The 25,821-nt window shown below is 38.7% G+C and overlaps 1 protein-coding gene across 20 annotated transcripts in view; it reads right to left on the bottom strand.

The window, feature by feature from the left end:
- SUPT3H (SPT3 homolog, SAGA and STAGA complex component) overlaps positions 1–25,821 on the bottom strand; it is a 285,057-nt gene that overhangs the window by 136,581 nt on the left and 122,655 nt on the right. For 19 of the 20 annotated variants that reach the window (XM_021300889.2, XM_005512294.3, XM_065055686.1 and 16 more), the window contains one exon: positions 2,104–2,188. The exons of the other annotated variant lie outside the window; for it this stretch is intronic. In XM_021300889.2, the coding sequence (XP_021156564.2) occupies positions 2,104–2,188 (85 nt within the window). The remainder of the gene's footprint in view (positions 1–2,103; positions 2,189–25,821) is intronic. 20 annotated transcript variants of the gene reach the window in all.

The following is a 25,821-nucleotide window of genomic DNA, read 5'->3' on the forward strand; positions in this document are numbered from 1 at the left end:
GAATCATTAAATTACATAATGAGAACTGTGTAGTCCATTAACATGAGTAATGTGACAAAATCCAGGTAGTAAGCAATAAATTTACATCTGCAGTCAGTTTCAATTATAAAAATTGCTTTTTTCTAGTACAAAATATAAATCCCACCCAAACACCTCCATCTAAAGCTATTACATAGTAATAGCTCAATAAGGATGTACAGTTACAAAGGATGACAAATGTGCAAAAAACCCTATCAGAAGCCCGGAGCACGTAAAAAGCTCCTGATTTAAGAGTTCCGGCATGTGAATGTCAGAGGTCAAAGCAATGAGCTATTAAAGATACTTTCACTTCCTCAGAAATGAAGTGCCGTCCTGGGCTCAGAGGGGAAAGGTTAGAAAAGCTGTTTATCTGCCGTTCCGTTCCCATTCTTCCTTCTGTCAGGAAATCCTACATGTTCCTACACCCCACGCAGGGTTAACCCCGGGTCACGGTCATTCCCCAAGTAAGTGCCGGGCTGTGATTGAAGTGCAAAGACCACACGTTTTTCTCAAAAGCCCCGTTTTGCTGTAAAGCTCAGCTCAGCTAAGCCTCCGCGGGATATAAAAGCACAGACTCTTCACCACTTTATTGCTAAAGGACAAGCGAAGCCACAACCATGGGTTTGTGTAAATCAATGGGGTCATTAACAAAAAGAATATGTTATTTTGTAGTAGTTAAGAGCTAAAGCAAGAATTACAAATATACACCTAGAGCAGCATGTTTAACCTGTGGAGAAGGGAGAGAGGTTGTCCCCTCCCCAGGAGCCACAGGGAACATTGGGACAGACTGAGAGGAGCTTAATAAGCAAACAAACCCCATCAAATAGACTCCGGGAGTTTGCAGAAACAGGGATAAAGCACCGAGGTAAGAGCAGAAAGAAACTACCTGGAGCTGGAAGGGACTTCAAAGTGTTTGCTGTGATAAGGAACCCACCGAACAGTTGCTGGATTAAGTGCAAACCTGAAGGAAAGCACCTGTCTGCAGGCAAACAGTGGGCAAGGGAGGCTTTATTTATTTGTATTAAAATATTATATGTTAAAATACACAAATGATATATAAATATATAAAGGATACATGTATAATATTTATATTTTATATACGCACACATATATATTATGTGGTCTGGCCCATTCTGAATTTTCTCAGTTTACCAAAGTTTTTAATTCTAGTTAATGTATTAATAGAATTTAGCTTGAAACTTTAAACTGCTCCTGATTGCTGAAAGGGCTCATTACAGAGAAAAGACCAAGGAACTTGAAGCTCAAAGCTCTAGCTGATCCAGTGACTCATCATATGTAAATATTAGTCATAATATATATTACTATAATTTATATACATTAGTTCCACTTAATATGCACACCCACTCACGCTGGTAATTTCATTTGAAGAATCACTATAATATGAAAAAAAAGTTCGTTATGCTTCCCAAGCTACAGGTGACATATAAAAATATACAAAATATACCTTAACATGAAATGTCGGGTGGTAGGTTCGTGTCATGGTGTAAAATACCGTAGTTGATTTTTAAAGATGTGTTGTTGAACGTTAATTAAAAACTATGGAGAGGTTCAAATTTAAAACTGACAAAGGAGATTCAAAACAGCCTCATTTATACAACATCTTCAATGGCTTTCAATAAGGAAAAATATTCAATATTTCTGCATCATTTTTCAACAGAAATCAAAACATCGGATAGTAAGAATAATAGAACATACACATTAAGCAAATAATGCATTAATACAAATATTAGAACAGAAAAAAAATTGGCAATGAGGTCTTCAGATGATGAGTCAACTTTTTCTCTTTAACAACTTGAAGTTTTTAACAAAAAAAGAAACTGGCCTTATTCTCCAGGTTAGGAAATGTTGTAGATATCACACAAATACATATATAACCATAAGCGAAGTGCATGCACTCTATTTGCAAGCCTAACAGATTACTGAGCACAGAACATCACGCTCAGTTTCTGTGTCCTATTTGTTTCTAAAAACAGAACAACCTGTTATTAGTCATTTGATCATGAAAATTTCATGCTGTTCTCAGGAGTTTGAGAGTGAAGATTATTTTATAAGCGATTTTCTTACCAAGTTTATCAGTTGTGTGTGAACGATGTCTTCCACCAGTATTGCAGTTTCATGCAGTGGCCTGCGTGCATCTCCTAAGGAAAACCTGAAAGACAGAGGTTTATTGCAAGGTTATGAAATTAGTTTAAAAAAAAAAAGTAGGTGGTCTCCAGAGAATTAAAAGGAAAAGAATACGAATAACAACAACAAGCTTAATACACCAGTATGTACAGAAATGGATCGCTCAGTGTGTTGCAAGAAATATAAACCAAAGTAATCTGGTTAAAGTGACAAAAGAGCTGCAAGAATGTATCCCAATGCACATGGTGAGAAAAACTGGAAAATCGAGGAAACAGAGGAAAATTCAGTTTGTAGGAACACTTGAAAAATAGTAGCATGTGCACTGCTATAAGTAATTCTGTATTTGCAGCCCATTTTACTTATGAAATTACCAAATAAGTATTCTAAAATGTAAAATGCTAACAGATATTTAATCTCAAATTTAAGATATGGAAGGAACTACTATGAACAAAAGGTAAAAATTTTTATACGTAATAATATATGAGAAGCTCTTAAACTCTACATTGCAAGGTTAAGTGACAAAAGATCATAAAGAGATTATAGTTTTCATATAATATCGCAAACAAAAGGCAAAGCCACTCCAATAGATGTCATTAAATGAGAAATTGTGACCATGGGCTTTTTGCATGGCTTTGTCTTTAATGCCAGGAGTTGATCTCTACACCTGACTTAGCTGCTGGTATTCAGCTAAACCTGGGATTGAGCCTTTGATCTGCGATGGGCAGTGGCCACCACCAATCTACTAAAAGAGGCTGTAAATGCTGTAGAAGATCTGAATTCCAGACCTTCAGGCTGTAGCACCTCTGACCCACTGCAAAGCCAGAGCTTTTCCCATCCAGCATCCTATAAGCACTATGTCCTAAACCTTGACACCCTATGAAACTGTTCATTCAATTTGGGACAGTGGGTTTTAGCTCCAGAGCCAAGCAGAATACAGGGGCACTTCATTTGAAATGTCTACAAGATCCAGGTAGGGCTGACAGATTCACCTGTTGGTAGCTGCACTACTTCAGAGAGGTCATTGAAGACCCAGAGAAGGTCTTTTAGTGTCCAAAATGACTGTAGGTTGCAAAGTCCACCCCCCACCAGTCCAGCTCAGTTAGTCTAATGTCTACCTTCATCTGGGTAGCTGACCCGCAGTCTAGAGAAAGCAGAAGTTCTGTTACTTTATGCAGTTTCCTTCATCACATAAAGTGCAAAAAATGCTGTTTCAGCTGACTACTGTCTGTTCTTTGCTTCCAAAACCTACATTTTCAGATCAGTCCCACATAACTGAAATGGGATATTCAAGGATTCTAGCTGTGGTTCCTGGTTATACACACGTGTATGTATTGAAACCCTCCACAAACTTCTCTGTGCTACACACAACTTTGAAACATTTTTTTAATGTATCAACCATACAACCCATTCAAGAAGGATGCTATAAATAAGTAACACTGGTTTTGCCTATTTGCTCAGACATTTGTGAAATTGCTAGAGGATTCATCCACATTCTTCACTTCCTTTCATTTCAGTTTTCTTATTTACAGATGGGCACCTTTCTTTTCCATGTTGTGATTAAAATGATCAAGAACTGACTCAAGCATTCTCATTCTATATGAAAAATCTTGTCCTGCTACCTGTGCATGAAGGAGCAGAGAAACATGACTGTGATGGGATAAAGAAGACGTAAGAGAGCTCTTAAAACAGGGATACTCCTCTTGCCACATCAATTGCTTCACATATCCGCACCACAGCACAAACCATTCCTTCCCCAGAATGACAGCAAACAAAAATCAGCCAGAGTCAGAGATAAATTGCTTTGAGAAATTTGCTCATCTGACTTCCTACATCACCTGCACATTATTTGGCAGAATATTTTTTGAAATAAAATTGTCCCCCTCATGAAACCAAAGGCTCTCACAGTATCAAGGCCCTCATGAAATCAAACTTACTAACTATTTTAAAAGTTTACCAGTTGCTTTGCTTGTGGTCCCTCTGTATCTTACTTTCAGCTATATCATCTTTGAAACCTTAAGCTGTTTGTTCCAAAAGGGTTTCCATGGGGCCCAACATGGGCTCACAGAAAACATCCTATCATTACATGCATGTCAGAATAAAAAAAAAATGCTATTCACAGAATCCCAGAATGTCAGGGATTGGAAGGGACCTCGAAAGCTCATCCAGTGCAATCCCCCCATGGAGCAGGAACACCCAGATGAGGTTACACAGGAAGGTGTCCAGGTGGGTTTGAATGTCTCCAGAGTAGGAGACTCCACAACCCCCCTGGGCAGCCTGTTCCAGTGTCTGTCACCCTCACTGAGAAGAAGTTTCTTCTCAAATTTAGGTGGAACCTTAAATTCCACTTAAAATTCCACTCAAAATTCCACTCTTACATCATTATAGTGGAAGTCAACTCACTATGTTTTCAAATACTTCCTCAGGGAATTTCTAAAAAATATTATCTCTCCTATGCCTGAGTTTTTAGAATAAGAAAAATGGTACAGTAAAACACAGTCACTGTAAATGAAATAGCACAGGCTAGATATAAAACTAGTTTCTTATAAAAATAGTGAAAATTTATTTATAAGCAAGATTGAAACTTTTATTGGTGAATATTGGTGAATATGACTTCAGTAAAGCCTTTGACACAGTCTCCCACAGCATCCTCACAGCTAAGTTGAGGAAGTGTGGTCTAGACAACAGAGTAGTGAGGTGGGTTGCAAACTGCCTTAAGGAGAGAAGCCAGAGAGTGGTAGTCAATGGTGCGGAGTCTAGTTGGAGGCCAGTATCTAGTGCAGTGCCTCAGGGGTCAGTACTGGGGCCAATATTATTCAATATATTCATTAACGATTTAGACGAGGGAATAGAGTGTACTATCAGCAAGTTTGCTGATGACACTAAGCTGGGAGGAGTGGCTGACACGCCAGAAGGCTGTGCTGCCATCCAGAGACCTGGACAGGCTGGAGAGTTGGGCGGGGAATAACCTGATGAAATTTAACAAGGGAAAGTGTAGAGTCCTGCATCTGGGCAGGAACAACCCCAGGTTCCAGTATAGGTTGGGAAATTACATATTAGAGAGCAGTGCAGGGGAGAGGGACCTGGGGGTCCTGGTGGACAACAGGATGACCATGAGCCAGCACTGTGCCCTTGTGGCCAGGAAGGCCAATGGCATCCTGGGGTGTATTACAAGGGGGTGGTTAGTAGATCGAGAGAGGTTCTCCTTCCCCTCTACTCCACCCTGGTGAGACCAAATCTGGAATATTGTGTCCAGTTCTGTGCCCCTCAGTTCCAGAAGGACAGAGAACTGCTGGAGAGGGTCCAGCGTAGGGCAACGAAGATGATTAAGGGAGTGGAGCACCTCTGTTATGAAGAAAGGCTGAGGGAGCTGGGTCTCTTTAGTTTGGAGAAGAGGAGACTGAGGGGTGACCTCATTAATGTTTATAAATATATAACGGGTGAGTGCCATGAGGATGGAGCCAGGCACTTCTTGGTGGCAAACGATAGGACAAGGGGTAATGGGATCAAGCTGGAACACAAGAGGTTCCACTTAAATTTGAGAAAAAACTTCTCAGTGAGGGTGACAGACACTGGAACAGGCTGCCCAGGGGGTTGTGGACAAACCCACCTGGACATGTTCCTGTGCGACCTCACCTGGGCGTTCCTGCTCCAGCAGGGGGATTGGACTAGATGATCTTTTGAGGTCCCTTTCAATCCGAAACATACCGTGATACTGCAATAATATTGCAATTATTTCCTTACATAAGCATTCTTCTATCATCTAGTAAAACAATATTTCACCTATAAACAACTAAAGAGTTATAAAGTAGGTTTTTTTTTCCTTTCTCTAATAATGAAATTATATTCAGTGTTCTTCAAATAGCATTTTAAATTCTAATGATTTAAATTCAGCTTGATACTTGAAAGAGCACAACAAGAACTGCTCGGGCAACATCTGAGCATAACCCACCGTACTATACTAGTCATAGCATGAGGAAATTACACCCTCTATTTGTTCCCTATCATTTGCCTCCCTTGTCGAGACTATCGACATCTTAGAGAGATGGTCATGTTTTATAAGGTGTTGTACAACATCTCTAAAATCAGCACAACTCAAATAATTTTCTCTCTCTCATGTAGGAGTGAACACGTACATGAATTATAATGTCAGGTGTTTCCTAGGACTATAAGCACAGCACAGCAAACAATCCAGATCATACTAAGTATTTGATAAACTGCAAATACCTGGATATTATATAGGAAACACATATAAAATTAGAAATATTTCTTACCATACTACACTGGAATGTAAGGTGATATTAAAACTGTCACAGATTCAAAACAAGTGCTCATATGGGATAAAACTGAAGTTTTTTGGTTTGTTTTTTATAGTAAGGTGTGTATGTAAATTAAATAGAAAATTTCCCTTTTATTTTTCTAATCACACAAGGTACATAAAACCAAACAGAATTCAGTTTTCACAACCATAATATGTTGTTCATTCTTACTTGGTGACCTTTAAGTATTTACAAATATTTTTGCTTTCTAAGACTTAGAATGCAAAATAAAACAACTATGTAAGAAAGTTGTAAACTCCTGGTTGCCAGCATTATCCCCTCAAACATAAATGTATTTCGTTCGCAGTTTTATTGCCAAGCATCCCATAAATACACATGAAAAGTTTTTGATTTTATTTTCAGAAAATAACACAGTGCAAGAACAAAACTCCATTTTTGGGGCAGGATGCTGCCTCTGTGCTGAGATGTCGGCCCTGTCTGTCTAGAAATCTCTCTCACAAGTAACTCTCAGCTTCCCAAACGGCACAAGAAGCAGAAGAGACACAATCGAGATGCAGCACATTGACCTGAGTGGAGACAAATATAAAATCTTTTGGCTCCATCCTGATGCAAAAAGATACGTCAGAGGCGATGCTGAAACGTGGAGAAGAGAGACGCAAAATCAACCGTGCTACGCAGAAAATCAAGTTCCAGAGGCACCTACTTTCTTCCTCCCTCGCACTCTTTCTACCTTCAAACACTATTTCTATCTCAGTTTGCCTGCACTGCGTTCCCATGTAACTTCTGCCAACTTCTTTCCCACACACAGAAAACTAGATACTGGCACGGTGGTTTCGGCAAAAAGCAAAACCCACCACACCTACCCACAGCCGCTTCCTTTTCCTTTGCGATGGATATGGGACTTTTTAACTACTAACAAAATGTAAAGCTTCAGTCCTTGTAAACTGTATTTGTATAGCATTTGATATATTCCTCGATGCTAATATTCTTATAGGATAATATTCTTTAAGACTCCACATACCACCTTTTTTTACCCCTTTCTGCTACCAGAGGTAATAAGTACAAATGCAGAAGCAGTTAATGTAATAAACTCCTCTATTTTTTTCTTCACTTTTGCCACTGTACTTCTCCATAGCAGAATAAACACTGAACTAACAGTCAGGAAACTCAGATTTTTGCCAAGTTGCAGAATACAAGGTATGTTAAGAACCAAAAGAAAACCCTAAAAAAAAAAGAGAAACAAAAATTTGGTGCCCTTGCTTCTTGGAACCGAAACTGAACTTGATGTTTTAACGTAATTCACAAACTTCATTTCACGTGTGCTTTGCTTTTAACGGTTCATTAGAGAGTCTTTTAAAGCAACTTCCATTCCTAGAAGTATAAATAAGTCTTCCTATGAAACACATAAAAACTCTGTTGAAAATAGAAAAGAGCTGTTTCCCCACAGGTAAAAACTGAAGAGAAAATATATCAAAATATAACACTAGCAGTGCATTAAACCAGCAAAATGATACGGAAGAACATCCTTACACCAGGAACATCTACCCATTAGACATGTCATACAATAACAAAGCCTTCTTAGAAGATCCAATTTCAAAGGTTTGTCTGTTTTATGGAAATATTTTTACAAGGGGGTGATCAACTTACACGGATTTTCACAGGAGAACTAAAATAGTAGCACGGAGAAAGAAAAGACTGCTGCAGTGCTTTTATTGTTTACTTTTAGCTTCTATTTCTAATTTATTTAAGTTCCTGTAATGATGTTTCCAGACTCATCAAAAGGGGTAAATATCCAAGCCGCTAAATGTCTGCGTGAAGTATCACGGCACACGGTGTGCAAACATACACGCGCATACTTGGCACACGCTGAGGTACAACAGCTACTCATGGTGTAGGGACCTACATTGGTAAGAACCTCAAAATCTTTGGCAGCTGCAGAAATAGATAAAGCCCTTTCTTTGCTCTATTTCTTGGGGTTTTACATGCCTGTGAAAGGTACCGGGGCCAGGCACAGCACAGACTTGCTTGAAAACTCCAATGGAGACCTCTCCAGGTGGTCAGACCACCAGGAGAGTGGGCTGTGGAGACAGAAAGCTGCTGAGATCTCCCACCCTCCGCAGCCTGGAAAAGCCGCCCTGGCCAGAAAGGAAGTGTGACCGGGGGCTGGGAGTGCGCTCAGCTAGAATAAATAGTTTCCCTTACTGGGGCTTCTATTGAGTTCATACCATAACAAAGCTGCCCCAACTCATGTGGAATTTACCACCTTGAATAAATTTGATGAATCTAGCCTGGGAAAAGTATAAAAGCAGTGAGGTAGACTGGTGGAAATATGCTGTTTGTTTTTTTTTTTTCTATAAATCCTTAATACTTTTTGTTCTCTGTTTCTACATGAATGATTCATGTATGAGGTTCAACAAGGCCTAGTGCTGGGTCCTGCACTTGAGTCACAACAACCCCAGGCAGCGCTACAGGCTTGGGGAAGAGTGGTTGGAAAGCTGCCTGGTGGAAAAGGGCCTGGGGGTGTTGGTGACACGGGCCAGCATGTGTCCAGGTGGCCAAAAAGGCCAAGAGCATCCTGGCTTGTATCAGGAATAGTGTGGCCAGCTGGACCAGGGCAGTGATCGTTCCACTATAGTGGGCACTGTGGAGGCCAAACCTCAAACCCCAGGGTCAGTTTTGGGCCCCTCATGACAAGAAAGGCATTGAGATGCTGGAGAGAGTTCAGAGAAGGGAACGGAGCTGGTGAGGGGTCTGGAGCACAAGTGTGATGAGGAGCAGCTGAAGGAACTAGGGGGTTCAGCCTGGAGAACAGGAGGCTGAGGGGAGACCTTATTCCTGTCTACAACTGCCTGAAAGGAGGTTGTAGCATGGAGGGGGTTGGTCTCTTCTCCCAAGTAACAAGTGATAGGATGAGAGAAAATGGCCTCAAGTTGCTCCAGGAAGGGTTCAGATTGGAATTTAGGAAAAAAATTCTTCACAGAAAGGGTTGTCAGGCACCGGAACAGGCTGCCCAGGGCAGTGGTGGAGCCACCTTCCCTGGAGGTGTTTAAAAGATGTGTAGAATAGGTTCTTAGGGACATGGTTTAGAGGTGGACTGAACAGCGTTGGGTTAACAGTTGGAATTTATGAACTTAAATGTCTTTTCCCACAGAAATGATTCTATGATTTGCAGCAGCAAAGATGGGACCTCCAGACTTGAGGGGTTTTTACTAATCTGAAGACCTCACACAAGACAAGCAGATGCCTCATCTGTCCTCAGCAAAGGGGTATTTATTTTCTCCTGCCTGTTGGGCTGGGACTGTGGGTCACTGGGGTCCATACACCCGCAGTGCCAGCAACAGGATAGACCTGCGTGGGTACACACTGTGTACGTGTGAGAGTAGCCCATAGGATAAGAGGTCTGGCATCCAAATATCAAAGTGGCAATAAATATGAGCTGGATACTGGAAAGAACAGAGGATCTGTGAGTTGGCAACTGGGGGGACCAGGAGGTCCACAGCAGCTGCTGGGGTGACCGAGGGACCTGGGGCTTGTTCAAGAGACCGGTTTGCTTGTGTGTCTGTGCATGTGACGACTGAGGCTCTCCAGCACTTAATCACTGAGCTTGAGGCACCTGGATTAGGCAATTCCTAAATCAGGACCTGTGTTGAGGTATCAGACTCAGACTACGTGTCTCTGTGAAGGCGAGTATTTGTACATGAAGATAGATACACAAAAATATACTGAGGAGACTGAAAAGGAAGCTTGGAAGGTGTTCAGCCAACACATAATGGGAACCTAGAGACTGGACTTAATTCATATGTAGACAACAACCTGCTGACATCTGAACCTGGGTCTCTGTACTAGCAAGCTGTTTCCCACCCTGCATTTTTATCTGACCAACCAAGCAGAATATGATCAAGATGTAATTGCTCACCACATTCAGAACCACCTAATTCACTGTTACAAATCTAAAACCAGGCAAGGATCCCATGAAATCACAGAGGACAAATCAACTATTAGATATATTTGGACTGGATAATATCTGGGCTCACATCTCCTCAGTACTGTAATACTGTATACCCAGTAAATTTCTGTCAGCTGTTTGGCCAGAATGCATTTGGAATATGCAGCATATAAATTCTCAGAGATGTTTCCATATTATAAGCAAATGTCCTTCTAAATGTATCAATTATTTGAGACCTGACAGGCAGGTGGTGACAAAGTAAATTGGTTTTATAGTACTATAGTACATCCAGAAAACCTCCAGCAATTCAAACACCAGAAGGACAAGCACTGTGAATCACTAAAAATCAATAACAAACTTTGGAAAATCAGTAACACAATACATTGAAGTAATTCAGCTTGTTGCCATCAGAGGTTGAGCGTGAAGATAAAAATATTGAGATCTGGTCCCTTAGATGACAGAAAACTGGGAAACTGCATTTTTCTTTCTGATGAGCACAGGAATGAGCCTGTCATTGCAATATGTGTCCCAGAGAAAATAAGATAGGGGTAGTACCTTTTTCAACACCTCAAAAGCTAAAGCTAACTCTTCTCTCTCCACTTTGTTTGCCACAGCTGTTGCTGAACAAATTAGGCACAAGTAGAGTCTGCAAAGAAAGAGGTGACTGGTGCCAGACCAGCAAATTGATTAGACACGCACAGGAGGACACATTGTATGGAGAGTGGAAGAGGAAGAAAGAACATCTGGGAGGAAGAAATTGCCCAAAGTAAAAGGACAATTGCAATAGGGAAAAGAGGTATAAACAATGAGGTCTCAAAATTATTTCTGTTTTATGTTAGGATACATTACAGAATCACAGAATCGACTGGGTTGGAAAAGACCTCAGAGATCATCAAGTCCAACCCTTGGTCCAACTCCAGTCCACTGACTAGATCATGGCACTAAGTGCCATGTCCAAGCTCAGTTTAAGAACCTCCAGGGATGGTGAGTCCACCACCTCCCTGGGCAGCCATTCCAATGCCTGGCCACTCTCTCCATAAAGAAATTCTTTCTAATATCCAGCCTAAATTTTCCCGGGCAGAGTTTAAGCCCATGCCCCCTTGTTCTATTGCTGACTGCCTGGGAGAACATTACATCAGAGAGAGATGAGGTGATAGACTGTTGTTTTGTAGACATTGTTCCTTCCTAATACCATCAGTGGACTTAGTAAAGGGACATTAATTTAAAAATTAAATGATCTTGCTTGCTTATTACCTTGGCTTAACTAAATACAAGAAGAATTTAAAGCATTGAGTTGTGTTAACTAACCAACACATTCTACCACCACTAGCTGAAAAAGCACTGGAATTTTTATAGCTATTTATATGTTCAGCTGCTCATCAGGGAACTTCCACCAAAGCCCATTTAAAAAGAAAAAGTAATCTTAATTACAATTAGAGTTCATATTTGACACATTTATCTGCTTGGACTAACGAATGCAAGTTTACATAGGTTTCATATGTCACACTAAATACAGTTCTTTACCAGTGCAAGTATGAGAGATATTAAGTCAAACCTCAAGTTGTAGCTGTGTTAGCTTTTTCTTTAAAGTTCACAAAAATCACATTTAAGTTAGAATAAAAACAAGCATTCAAAACCTACAGCAATTTTAATAACAGAAATTACAAAAATTAGGGTTATTTTCCAAATTTTTTCTGCCAAGACTTTCAGTGGCTAAACTTGGAAGAAAACACTAGTATTTTGCAAGAAGCAATTCTTGGAGCGTCAGATTGTCTTGTGCTGTTTGGTACGTCGGTAATTACCCAACAGCGGTTTTAAAAAGCTTGTGTGGCAACTTCTAAATAACCTGTCCGCACTTTACACCATCAAATTAGGCTCCAGGGCTCCTTAACTACAATTGCTGGGAGGAGGTTACAGCTCCACCGAGCGGGTCACTCACCCTCGGCAAGACCGAGGCAAACTCGAACACATGTACCAAGATGTCTTTGGGAGAATTAGTTGTCCTCAACATGAAGAGGAAACCAGAAATGTTGATTTAAGTGATATCACAGACTCCGGTTTGCACTGTCCACACGTTCTATAATCAAGCAAGGTCTACAAGGACATTGGTAAATGCAGCTTCTCCCTAATACAGGGTGGTGTAAACTTAAACTTGCGCTAAGCCCAGTACAGAATAGTACTAACAAATTCAATTGTCAAATTACACCAAGAGAAAGCATACAGATTTTTTTACATCCTCACAGAAAGAAGAGCTGAAAAAGTAGACTCTGGATATTTTAAGAATCTAATTTACTCCAGGGTAGCACTACTCCTTGTTGTAAAGAAAGACAAATAACATGATCCCCTACTCCCAGCCGCACTGCCTTGATGATGCCTGCAGATATTGGAAAAGCATAAGCAAGAAGATAAATACTACATAATACCATTTAGTTATTCAAAAGTACATAGCGACAAGTAAAGAGATAAGACTTAGAAAAGGAACATTTAGAATAAATTAGAAGGAAAACATGAGCTAAACCCCTCTGGAACTATCTCAGAAGGAACAAAAGTTTTTACTGCTGGAAATACTAAAAACTAAGCTTAACCAAGAACTGGGGAATCTCGTGATGCTAAAAAAGTGCACACAAAGAAATCTTGATTATGTGATTTAAAATACTTAAAAAAGAGAAATGATCACATTCTAAAATGATACATCAACTGACAGATGGTTGTCGGAACTGAGTATTTGGAGATTTCATAATTAATTTTTCTGTACTTATATAAAATATATACAGATGTATCTCAATTATCATGGTGGAAAGCTACATCCAAAGGCATCAGTCACGTTCATTGCTGCACTGAGGTAAGATCTAAACAAGGCAAGACCTTTTTAAGAGCAACTGTGTTTACCTGCAAATGGAAGTAGCTTGTTTACACCATGAGTTCTTAAATGGTAAGCCCTGTCAGAGAGCAGAATTAACAATATCAAACATTTTGCCAAATGAAAAGTCCGATTCTTCTCACATAAAGACAAACTCTGTCCTCAGCGATGGCACCATAAATCAAGAACAACACAAAATCCTCAGGGAATGAATTTCAGAGGTGATAAAGTCTCTCAGCTCCATGGGAGGTCACTCTGCCTTGATTCAAAGTGTTCTTTTATTTCTAATCATGAGCGTTCTGAATCATGTTCTTAAGCTGAGATGAAAATTGTTTTAATAACTTGTAGAAAACAAAAAAATATCCTAAATTTTCCCCCTTAAAAATGGCAAGTATCGTTAACATTTCTTTAAATACAATATAATATATACAGTAAGAAATCTGTATCCAATGTTTGCCTCAATAAATTCATACTTATACCTGGAAAATTACTGTATTGCAGGACAGAAGAGGGGAAAAAAGAAGAGACCACCACTATACTACTGCCACTCCATGAATAACAGAACAGGTGAGGTAGGTGGAAACATATGGAGATAACTAGTCCAATCCTCCTGCTCACAGAGGTTTATTCAGGGCTGTGTCCAGTGGGTTTTACATACCCTGTTTCCCTGAAAATAAGCCCTAGCATGACTTTTCAGGATTTTTGAGGATGCTCAAAATATAAGCCCTACTCCAAAAATAAGCCCTAGTCACAGTTCATTAAAAAGTCAATTTAAATAGTGTCCAGGCAGCTACATATGTAAAAAAATAAGCATCTTTAGGAGCAAAAATTTCTTCTTGGAAAAGCGTCATCAAGCACTGGAACAGGCTGCTCATGGCTTAGTGGTGGACATGGCAGTGTTAGGTTTACGGTTCAACTCCATAGTCATAAAGGTCTTTTCCAACCTAAAAGATTCTATGATTCTATGAAAACAACAGAATTTTTTCTTATACTATTGTAAACACATTCTAACTGCTGATAATCAGCAGATTTATCCCAACACAAAGCTCCGGCAAGAAATCTTTCAGTACCACTGTATACTAATCAGAACACACCAGACTCAAACACTTCAGTGTCTTAAACATAAATTCATTTTATAAATCCTTATGACCAGCAAAGGGAAGAAAAAAATAATTTATTCCAGTTCTACAAGACAATATGTTCCATTTGCTCATTCACAAAGGGTTTCAGTTTCTCAGGAAATAAATGAGACAAGTGTCGTTGTAGACTGTGCAGACTGGACTATGATCATTCATTTCTGCTCAAGGAAAAAGTTCATCTCAACAATATACCAAACACAAATGGAATTAAACAAAGCCAAGAGAGATGAATTTTCAGTCTGCTCTCATGAGGACAGGGTGAAAAAGTGATGAGGAGAGCAGGAAGTCAAAACATCATTTCACTGTATATACATTATAAGTGTTAACCAAATGTGGAAATCCCTAGCTATTTTAAATCTAGATTAAAACCACAAGACAATTTAAACTAATCCACAAGATACAAAATACGGATGAATGCTTTATGCTAATTTTTAGAGAAATAATATTATTCTTTTTATATTCTCCAAAATGTCAAGACCATTTTTCATTGTTGCAAAAATTCAAATCACAATTGTATGAATGAGGTCTTTATGTGTTAAGTTATTATATCCAATTCTCAAATAACACACTTTCTTATCAGATGTTAACACATTTTATACCATCAGTTTTTCCACTTTACTACCCTTCCTGAAATCAAAGCCTGGATAAGGGAGACAACTTGTCCACAGTTGGTCTGTGGTAGAAAAAGAAAGTGTTATTCCCTGCGCCTCCCATTGCCGGGTGGTTAACAAGTGCTCTGCTGACAAATGGGGCTTTGCAAATTAGATTTATTTTAATAGTAAAATAGCAAATTAGATTTAATTTCCATAGTAAAACAAAATGATATGGAAAGTCCACCTATGCACGTAGAGAGCCTGTATTCTCTTTATTCATCTTTGCAGAACTCGTATGATAGATGTTTCAGTACTCACTGTAGTAATGAGGAGAAATATAAAGGGAGAAATATAAAAGGAGAAATATAAAGTGTTGAAAAACATGACCTGTCTCAAAACTAGGGAAATATTTGAGAGCATTACAAATCTCAGCATGTCTCACAAACACTGTAAAACCTAACTATGAAATTAATATTCAAAGTATTTCTAGACTGATCTTTTTAGCTATTATATATAATAACAAAACAGCTGTAAAATACTTTATTTGACTTTTGGATTGTGAGGAGTCCACAGATCACAGCTCGGAAATCTGTGCTCTGAATTACAGTTGGAGGCATGGCGGTTCATGCTTTCTACAACTAACGAAGCACCACAACTTCCCAATTACCAAAAATCAAGCTCCCTGTGAAAAGTTTCAGAGGTGATTCCATGTTATCACTGAACCTGTGAGTGAAAAACAAAAATAGAAATTATTTCCCCCCTGGGCCCACACCAAATCACAGAATCACAGAATGTCAGGGATTGGAAGGGACCTCGAAAGATCATCCAGTGCAATCCCCCTGCCGGAGCAGGAACACCCAGATGAGGTTACACAGGAAGGTGTCCAGGTGGGTTTGAATGTCTGCAGAGAAGGAGACTCCACAACCTCCCTGGGCAGCATGTTCCAGTGTCTGTCACCCTCACCGAGAAGTTTCTTCTCAAATTTAAGTGGAACCTTTTGTGTTCCTGTTTGTACCCATTACCCCTTGTCCTACCATTGGTTGTCATCGAGAAGAGCCTGGCTCCATCCCCATGACACTCACCCTTTATATATCTGTAAACATGAGGTCACCCCTCAGTCTCCTCTTCTCCAAACTAAAGAGCCCCAGCTCCCTCAGCCTTTCCTCATAAGGGAGATGCTCCACTCCCTTCATCATCTTTGTTGCCCTGCGCTGGACTCTCTCCAGCAGTTCCCTGTCCTTCTGGAACTGAGGGGCCACAACTGGACACAATATTCCAGATGTGGTCTCACCAGGGCAGAGTAGAGGGGAAGGAGAACCTCTCTGACCTACTAACCAGATATATAATATATCTACTAATAAGAAAAGATGCACAACAGTTAAAATATAGAACAATTATTTTGAATAGTTGTTTTTAATTTAGGTTTAACTTTAGGTGTGCTTAACACACCAATACTCTCATTTTTTTTCTGGAAGTAAAATTTTGCCATAAGCTAAAATCTCACTGAAAAGGACAATGCTTTAAATATAGATTTCATTTCAGAAATCAAAGTACACAACCTTCTCCCTAGAGTAAGAAACTGGAAGTTCTGTGATAAAATCTTTTCTGGAAAGTCAGTGCAATTCCATATCAATGGTGTGCTCTTTTTCCTGCTTTCAAATGGATTACTTAAATGTTTTAAAATGTTATAACCCACAATAATCTGTTCCAGGCACCAACAAAAAGGAAGAAAAAAATTACAGAAGTCAAGATGTCGCCTGGAAGCACTTTATGGCAAACATTATAAAGATAACACAGAGCAGAGAAGCTCTGCTTCAATCCATTACAAATACCCCATTCTTCTTAAAATCACAAAAATGTATTTATAGTAAAGAACTCTTACAGGCTTATTTCCTCAGAAGACGTAAGTACAATTTGGCAGAATTTTTGGAAGAAGAAAAAAAGAGCTTTCTAAAATATTGATGTTTTACAGTCACCCGTGTCTTGATCTACTTGCTAGAAAAACAAAAGCAAGGGCTTTGGAAGATGAGCATGTCCATGTCTGCTAATTATACTTTAGCTTTTCATCTTGTTCAAAATGTGCTCTCTAGTAGTTTTTATTGAGCGCAGACACTAGATCACCACACAGACAATTAATGTCTCATTAAAAACATACATTATTTTTCTAATTTAGTTATTGACTTAATATATTGTTTAAGGGAATAGATGGGATAAAAAAACCAAAAGGAAACAAAACAAAACCAAAACAAACAAAAAAGCCACCAAACAACAACAAAAAACCCAAACAAAACAAACCAACAAACAAACAAAAAAACCCCACCAAACCAACAAACAAAAAAACACAACCAACCAACAAAACTATGAGAACACCAAAGGGAGAAAATACTGGCAAAATATATTCGTGTATATACAATCTATAGATCCATTTTCCCATGTGTCCCAAATGACAGTGTAGATAGTTGTCCTCTCTTCTTTTAGCCCAGGTCCCTCCCAAGACTTACAGAGCGGGGTGTACACAGTAGTAATAGGCTACACTGACCCCCTGTGCGCTAAAATGATTAAATAATCATGTTGAGTGCAGCACTGATCAAAAAGCAACAAGAAACAGCTTATTTTACATTTCCCAAAATACACTGTTTTAATCTTTTCAATGAAAAGTGGTTCGATGGAAAACAAACAAGATGTAAATATCTGGACTTTAGAAAGATTTTCTCATAAGCAAATTTGGGATGATGTATGAACCCTTAAAAATGTTGACTTAAAAATTAAAGCTTCAAAAATATGAAAAACATTTTGTTTACCAAGGTAAGAAGCAAATTCACAAGGACCAAACATGTACTGCCTGTTTAATAACAATAAAAGATAAAAAAGGGAGGACAAGTATCACTCTTGTAAGGCTCAAAAGAACATCATGTGAAATAAATGTATAGTTAATTATTTCACTTTATTGATGGTAGTTCAAAAGGGGTCAATGCAAAGGACAACTTGGTATCCATTTCAATTTGCCTTTTTTTTTTTTTAGAAAAAATACTGTATTTTCTGACCTTTCTCAATTTAAAAAGACACAAATATGAAGTGTACTAATTCAGGCAAAATGTGCATGACTTGCTGTTTATTGGTGAGCATGTAAGTTTGAATAACGGGCAAATAGTAGAGAATTACTATCAAATTATAGTTGGATTGAATTAATACCTTACTATGAAATTATAATTTCAATTTACAAATATGAGCATTTAAAACAGAATTTTTTTTTAAACACGGTCCACCCAGACTTACGCCCAGTACATGACTGAACAAAGACAATCATTACCATGGATATTGTATAATAATGTTGCTTGCTTATCTGTATCTGTAGAACATGTGAGATGTTATCATGTAATATCCTGATTCCCTTATTTATCAAAACAGATAAGCTAGACAAAATAAAAAAGCATACCGGAGAGTCCAAAAGTCATTCCAGTCAACACCTCCAACTACTTATATGGCACATTTCTGTGACTGCAGAAGAAAAGACTTCTTGAAGAAATTCAGCACATGTGCAGCATCCTAACCAATACCAAGAGACGCTAAGTGGTGAGCAGCTATTAAAGATAAAACACACTTCCAAAATAAGAATTAATTTGTATAGGCAAGAGTCAGGAATTGCCATGCTTGAGGGATTCAGCATCCCGACTTTCCCCTTCTCGTCTTCCTCAGGAGCCGAGGAAGCAATGGCTGGAGTCGGGGAAAGACCGAATTCTCCAAGAAAAGCTGCGGTTTCACTGAATCACACACTATGGAGGCAACAGCAAATGTAATTTTTGGTATCGGAATGATCTGTTACAGGAGAGTAATGAACGTCTCCGTGCTGCAGTTATTGAACACTTCTCATTTCCTTCCTTTCAGTTTCGGAGCCAGAGAAGAAAGAGCAAGAGTCACTCCCCGGGGTGCCATGGATTGGGCTGCCACAAAACACGGAGGTATTCTCTTTTTATTTAAAAAAACACAAAACAAACATCCTGACTGTGCTTCTATACCAGGCGCAGTCGTTGCTTCTTAGGGCTCCAGCTTGGCACCACTCGACACACAAGCGATGGTGCTCGTGGCTGAGATTTGTGTGGTCTACGGTAAGCTCTGCTTCCTCGAAAATGTGTGGCATCGTACAGAGTTTATTTAGAACCTAAGTCTCTCGGGCACACTATGTAAGCTTATTGTTTATCGTTTGCTGGGGAAGTCTTCTGAGGTCAAGGTAAAAAAAGCAGGAGGTGATATTTGATGCAAATGTTCCAAAGCACGTTATGTGGTTGCATGGTTGCGGTGGCCCCCAGAGCACTTTGCTGGTGGTCCGTGGAGATCTGGCTGGTGGAAGGTGCTGGCTTCCCCTGTTTCCAGCTGCTATATCATATTTAATGTATTTTTAGCTTCACTTAATATTTTCCTAATATTCCTTTTCCATGTAAGCAATTAGTGTGGTTACCAGGGATGGCAACAGAAGTGATATTCAGCAGCCAGTGGAGAAGAGGTGGTCTTCATAGCCACGTATGGGAGAAGATCCACCACACAATCTCCTTAACACCCCTGTTTCTCCCCACTGAAATGAACAATTTACTTTTTCTCCCCAGAAAATCCTGCTGACACGCACATTATTATTATTACAAAAGAACAAACTAACAAGTTGCAGTTTTTAGCCTTTTTGCTATGAAGTAAAAGAAAAAAATATCCCCATGAAGTCGCATTCGCTTTCCAGATTAAGCTTACAAAAAAGACAGAGACAAGCTATAAATGCAATTAAGAAAATATGTGAAATTGCTGGCCTTGATTTTTGCAGGTATATGCTTTTTTTAAATCTTAGCTTTATCATGTAACTGGAAATTATTAGGTATAGTAGAAATGTCTGCAGAGTTAATGCACCAACCTGAAAAAGCAGAAAAAAAGGTTTCTGAAAAACTTTTGGCCATGACCCACTAGAATTGTACTATTTTAACAATTATTTTTGAAAAAATTGATTAGTTTCTAGGATTCAAATAAATTTTCCAGTTAACCACCACTGCCTTAACTCATATTCATCTTGCCTTTGACTAATCAAGACAGACTCATCAATTGGAGACAACTTAAAAAATACTATGTGGAAAAAAAATATTGAATGGGGAACATTTGCCAAACAAAGAAAAGTCTCTTTTTATACTTTTTTTTATTTTCATGCTTATTTAATTATACATGAAACTACACCGACTCCAATTTGCTTGTGAAGGTACAGCTGAAAGAAGTCAGTGCCTACCCATGCAAGAATGCATTATATTACCTTTAAGGAAAATATACAAATATTAGCGAAGGTACAAATTCAAGTATTTGGCTTCTGAATTCTGCTACCTATTCGGACAATGATGCTTACATACGAATGAGACTTATTTAGGAAAACAGTCCCTGGAGGTGGGGATTTGATGTATTAGAGGGAGTCATTGCCTCCCTCTGAAATGCAGCAGTTCAGGCTCCTGACGTCTCCCTCCTCCTCCACATTAGAGAGGGGGATTTTTTATAGTTCTCAAGAGCTTTTGCCTGATGCCCAGAAAACACCAAATCCCTTATTAGTTGTAGATGTCTGTAAGATTGCAGTAGAGCAGTCTCTCTGAACCACTTTCCAAGACTTTCCAAATGAGGGCCTTCCTAAACCTCAGCTTAGGAAAGATTTAAGGAGACTAAATTCGCTCATCAGTGGCTGACAGAGTAAAACACCAAATTGCACAAAGCTGGATGGAAAAATCACTTCCATGGACGAGGGATTTTCCTCCTTTCTTTTCCCCCAGCAGCTTAATCATCATCTAACAGTTACTGTTCTTCCATCACTTTGACAGGGAGCAGCAGGTAATGCTCAAAAATTAAGCAACAAAAATAATATTAATAAGGTGGGGTGGTTTTGTTTTGTGTTTTTTTCTTTCTTTTTTTAAAGAAATAAAATAAAAATAACACCACTGACTTGTAGGTCCCAACATTGGCATCTGTCCGGACAATTAAAGAAAAGTAGTGAGTATAAATATGTTTTTAGAGCTACACAAACATTTTCTCTCCTTTTTCCCCTCTCCTTTCCAACAAAGGTATTATCTAGAAAGGTAACAGCACTACTCTTGAAAACCCAGCTCCATCGAGATAGAAGGAAATACGAACTGCAGGGAAAGCTGTTTTCATGGACATACTGTGCAACCATGAGCCTGCTTTGTATGGGCAGGAAATTCTCAGGAGTTTTCTTAATGAAAAAAAAATCACTAAAAAAAGATTTGCTGTAAATATCTCGCGAGCCATGACAAAGTACCTTATAAAATATAACTATTCATAAACAGTCTAGCCTCTGGAATTAAAACACTCGCACTTTCTATTAAAAGGTGCTTAGTCACAGTTCACTAAATATTTACAACGAATCATTTATTCTCTAATTTCATTGACTTTACTGTCGTTAGCAAAAGTCAAGAAAACTTCCTGCATGTGTGTGAATGGCTTGTGTATATAAACCGCAGCTCGCAAAGTCAATTTTATGGAGGCAGAAAGATTTTCACATTATACAAGTAGGTCCTCTTCTTCTGTACAAAAGTATTTGCTTAAAATCCAATTGGATGAAATTATTCAAATGAATTTGAATCAGAGAGCACAAGAGCAAATTGACATTATACCGTACAGGACAAAAAGGAAAATTAAAAAGAAACATAGGTCCTCACATTCCCCAGCTCCTCATTTCTATCAGTATGTTCTGCGGACAAATCACAGCATCCTTTCTCTGTTACTTACTTTAAACACGGTCATGGAAATAGAAGCTCAAGAAAGGAAAGGATGAATCAAAAGTGCATTATGCACCATTACAGAACCCATGTTATCAGAAAGCAGCGTCCACACTTGAGCTCTTGGTGTTGAAAGGCATTTCATCAAATGAAAACAGAAGTTTTTCTGCTGTTGCTTGGATGGGGAGGGAACGTGACATTTGGGGTTTCTCTTTTACGAAGTTGATTGAGATGCTGTCCCAGCAAGGGACGCTCAAATGGCTTTGTAGGGAAATGAGGTGCTTAGAAAAATAAACAGGTCTCTGCCAAAAAATGCAGGCTTTAATACTATCAGAAAACAGACAACCTCCCACACTCAGCACTGACAACATAATTCCTCTACGGGCCTGTCAAATACAGAATACTTTAAAATGCTGTGGTTTCATGACACACAAATATATTTCCAGTGAGCTTACATTAAAAGCACCTAATGGATTTATATGAATACCTATATCTGAATGCTGCCTCCATACAGAGGAGTGTTTTGTTGTTAATCTCAACCCTTTCCATGGTTTGATATCATTAATTTGTACGGTACTAGCAAGGTTATCGCTATCCTCTTGTTGACATCATTTCTGCCCATTTTCCCTGTTCTAACTCTGGCTTCCCGCTATTGTTGCTTGAAATTCCCTGATGCACTTAAAGACAAACATGGGTTTTGGGTACACGTCAAGATGACCGCAGACAGAGAACTTGGATGATGAGTTGGCTGGTCTCAGACTCCAACAAGAACTATCATTGTCCACACTTCCTTTACCAGGACCAACGGCAAAGTTGCCAAAGAATTACTAATGAAGACCTTGTGGGATAACAACAGAGCAACTGCTAATCTATATGCACTTCCTATATTTTTCAGTGGTAGTTTTGTCCTAGAGGAAGGAATTCAGAGGAAGGACTTGATGTTTATTAATTCATCTCCTTTTTTAGAAGATGAAATAAGGTTCATGACAACTCTTTTCAAAGACACTGAGAATAACTTCTATATCAAATATACCCATATATATCAGCAAAAAAAATTCCTCAACTCAAAAAATCCCCACAAAAAAAACTAAAAGAAATGCTTGAAGATGAGTATTCACACACACAATTATAGGATGGTTGGGGTTGGAAGGGACCTCTGGAGATCACCCAGTCCAACCCACCTGCTAAAGCAGGTTCACCAGAGCAGATTACACAGGAAGGTGTCCAGGTGGGTTTGAATGTCTCCAGAGAAGGAGACTCCACAACCTCTCTGGGCAGCCTGTTCCAGGGCTCTGGCACCTCAAAGTAAATAAGTTTTGCCAACCTGTTAGCAATAATCCCAGGAGTAAGGAAAGCAAAAGCCGCAATTTCCAAATCAAGCTTTAGCTCTGCCCTCATTTGTTTTGTGAATACCCTAGAGATGTTGGCTGCATGAGCCCAAGTGGAAATCTTCTGGTGACCGCGGCACACGCAGACTTTCCGCAAGAATCCTGGAAACAAAATGGCTCAGTAATACAAAGATAAATGGGACTGTTCCAAACCCTTTCCTCTGAAACAAAAAAAACCCCACGCTGCAGATTTGTGGCCTTCATACTTACCCTCCCCCCTTTTCAGGAGCACCGATGACAAAAAGACCAGAAAGCTTTCCTGAAAACCAGGCACAGCTCTAATCCATGAAAGGGAAATTTATTCAGACTAATGGAAGCGGGTCACCTCTGTCACAGGTGTCATCTTCAGCTTTGCTTTTAAAAGATTTATTAATATCTGACCAAAAAGATCAGGCAGATCAAGAATCAACCACTGCTTCCCCTCTGTTGAACTACTGAATTGACTATCTCACTGTTAAAAAGATGCTCTGGTTTTGGTATTAATTTACCTCATTTTATTTTCCAGTCACTATCAATCATGCATGTGGGATCTGACACTCCAAAAATCCCAAGAGATTTAGTTGATAAAGTCATTGGAATCCAGACAGAGACTCTGTTGACCAAATGTTTGGTCAACGTTCTGGTGGTAAAACAAAATCTCTGGGCTGCACAAACCACAACAGCATTTTAAGGTGTCTATGGTACAGAATTGGACACTGATCACTCTTTCTGTGAGACGACAGACCTTAATTTTCCATGTTAACAGTGACCAAGAACCTTTTTGACATTTTGTTTCATAAAGCACACAGTGAGAGATTAAAAGAAAGTATGTATGATTTGGAAACATTCCTGCCACTGTTTTCACAACACTCCCCTATTCCAAAAGCCAGACAGGAATATTTAGATTAAAACACAGGCAGTTCATATGAGTCCATGCACTAAATGATCAAGATCTGCTACTGTCCCTATCATTACCTTTGATGCAAAATAAATCTTACGTAACTACTCTGGTAGTTACACTTTGAGCTACTACACTTAAACAAAAAAAAAAGCCAAAATAAAAACTAAAAGCCTATTAAAATATTAAAACTATTTCAATGCTACTGGTTTTTAAGTTTCTGCCTTTTGACAGCCATTCTAACCAACATGAGTGACAAACATTGTAGGATGCATGATGACTACTGAAGAAGTCGTATAGACAATGTCACCAATACTGAAGTTTTCATGTACACTGAAGATAACCAGCACACTGAATACGCCACACACTTCTATAACCCCTAAAATCCTGATGACACCTTTGAAATCTCCTACATGTTCTAGATTTCCAATTGACTCTGAATGTTATTTTCACTTACCAAAGTATCATCACAAAGTGCATAGGCAATTCTAAACCAAAGCAAAATATGTTATCTTGAAAAAGAATCATGTAACAATGACTGACATAAGGTATATACTGTAATATTGTTTTTAACACAAGTTACTCAAGCTTGAAACAACACACCCTACCTTATCTTCAGTTTTATGGAAATAATTTTGTCATTATTTCTTCCAAAGGCATAAGCAGGGCAAATTAAACACCTAGTCTTTACTGTCCTTACGTGCGAATTTAATTCTGGATTTCTTTGTATAATGAAATAAACAGAGGTACTCTGCTTGGGAAAACACTACGTAGGAAATATGGCTGAATGACTTCAGATGCATTTTCACCAACTAAAAAATGGCAAAAGTACTGCTGGTGAGAATGATTTATGTGTAAGCACAATTAATGTGCAATCACATCCCTATATTTCTATCACATTCCTATATCCCCATTAATGAAATAGCAACACAAGGAACGACCAAAAATCCAACTAAAAGACTGGCATGGATTATCATGTTCAATGCGGAGTATCCAGGAGATCTCAGTGTAATTTTGGATGCAGCAAAATAATGTTTTAAATGACCAGTTAAAGCTTTAATAAATAAGTTTAGGAAAAAATCTACGTTGCAGATTATGCTCCTGATAAATAATGAGACTGATTATGCTGGTTTTTAACTGGCATAGTGATAATTCTAACACATCCTTTGTACACTTCCTATTTCTTCCAGTACGGTCCTCCTATATTTTTAAGTCCCTTTCCAAAATTGCATCAGCTGTTCTAACAATTGACAGTATCACTTAAGTGTGTGACTTAAAAAATAGAACTGATTGTAGTGTGTGTAACCTAAAATGGATGACTTTCCACAACTAGAAAATTATACAGTGTTTGAAAATATGCCAACTCACATTTTAAAGAACATGAGTACGGCTATAACTTTACTCCATGCATGTGTAAGTCAAGAGATATTTAAAACTGTATTAACTTGCTATGATCATTCCTAATTCTAGATGTTTGTACACAGAGAAATTACAAGAGTGGCATTAACAGAGACTTGCCCAAATGTTGTTAAAATAGAGAAAATGTAGAATTACAGACAGTGGTAATGGACAAACTGTTAAAAATATACTCCCCCATACGGGAGAAGAGAAAATAAAGTCTCAGTTAATCAACTTTTGTAATTAGTGCTATGGTTTCTCATGCTTAACAGGATGGAAGCAAGCATGAAATCCGAATATCACAAAGACCTTTACAACTAGGAAAAAGAAATCAGGTTAGATGAGGATACAAGAGGACTGTTTAGTTCCTCTCTTGCCTTGGTTTTCATCCAGCTTGTGCACTCCAAAGGCTTTAATCTCTTAACTACTGTTTC

The sequence above is a fragment of the Columba livia genome, chromosome 3 (assembly GCF_036013475.1).
Source record: "Columba livia isolate bColLiv1 breed racing homer chromosome 3, bColLiv1.pat.W.v2, whole genome shotgun sequence".
Taxonomy (NCBI): domain Eukaryota; kingdom Metazoa; phylum Chordata; class Aves; order Columbiformes; family Columbidae; genus Columba; species Columba livia.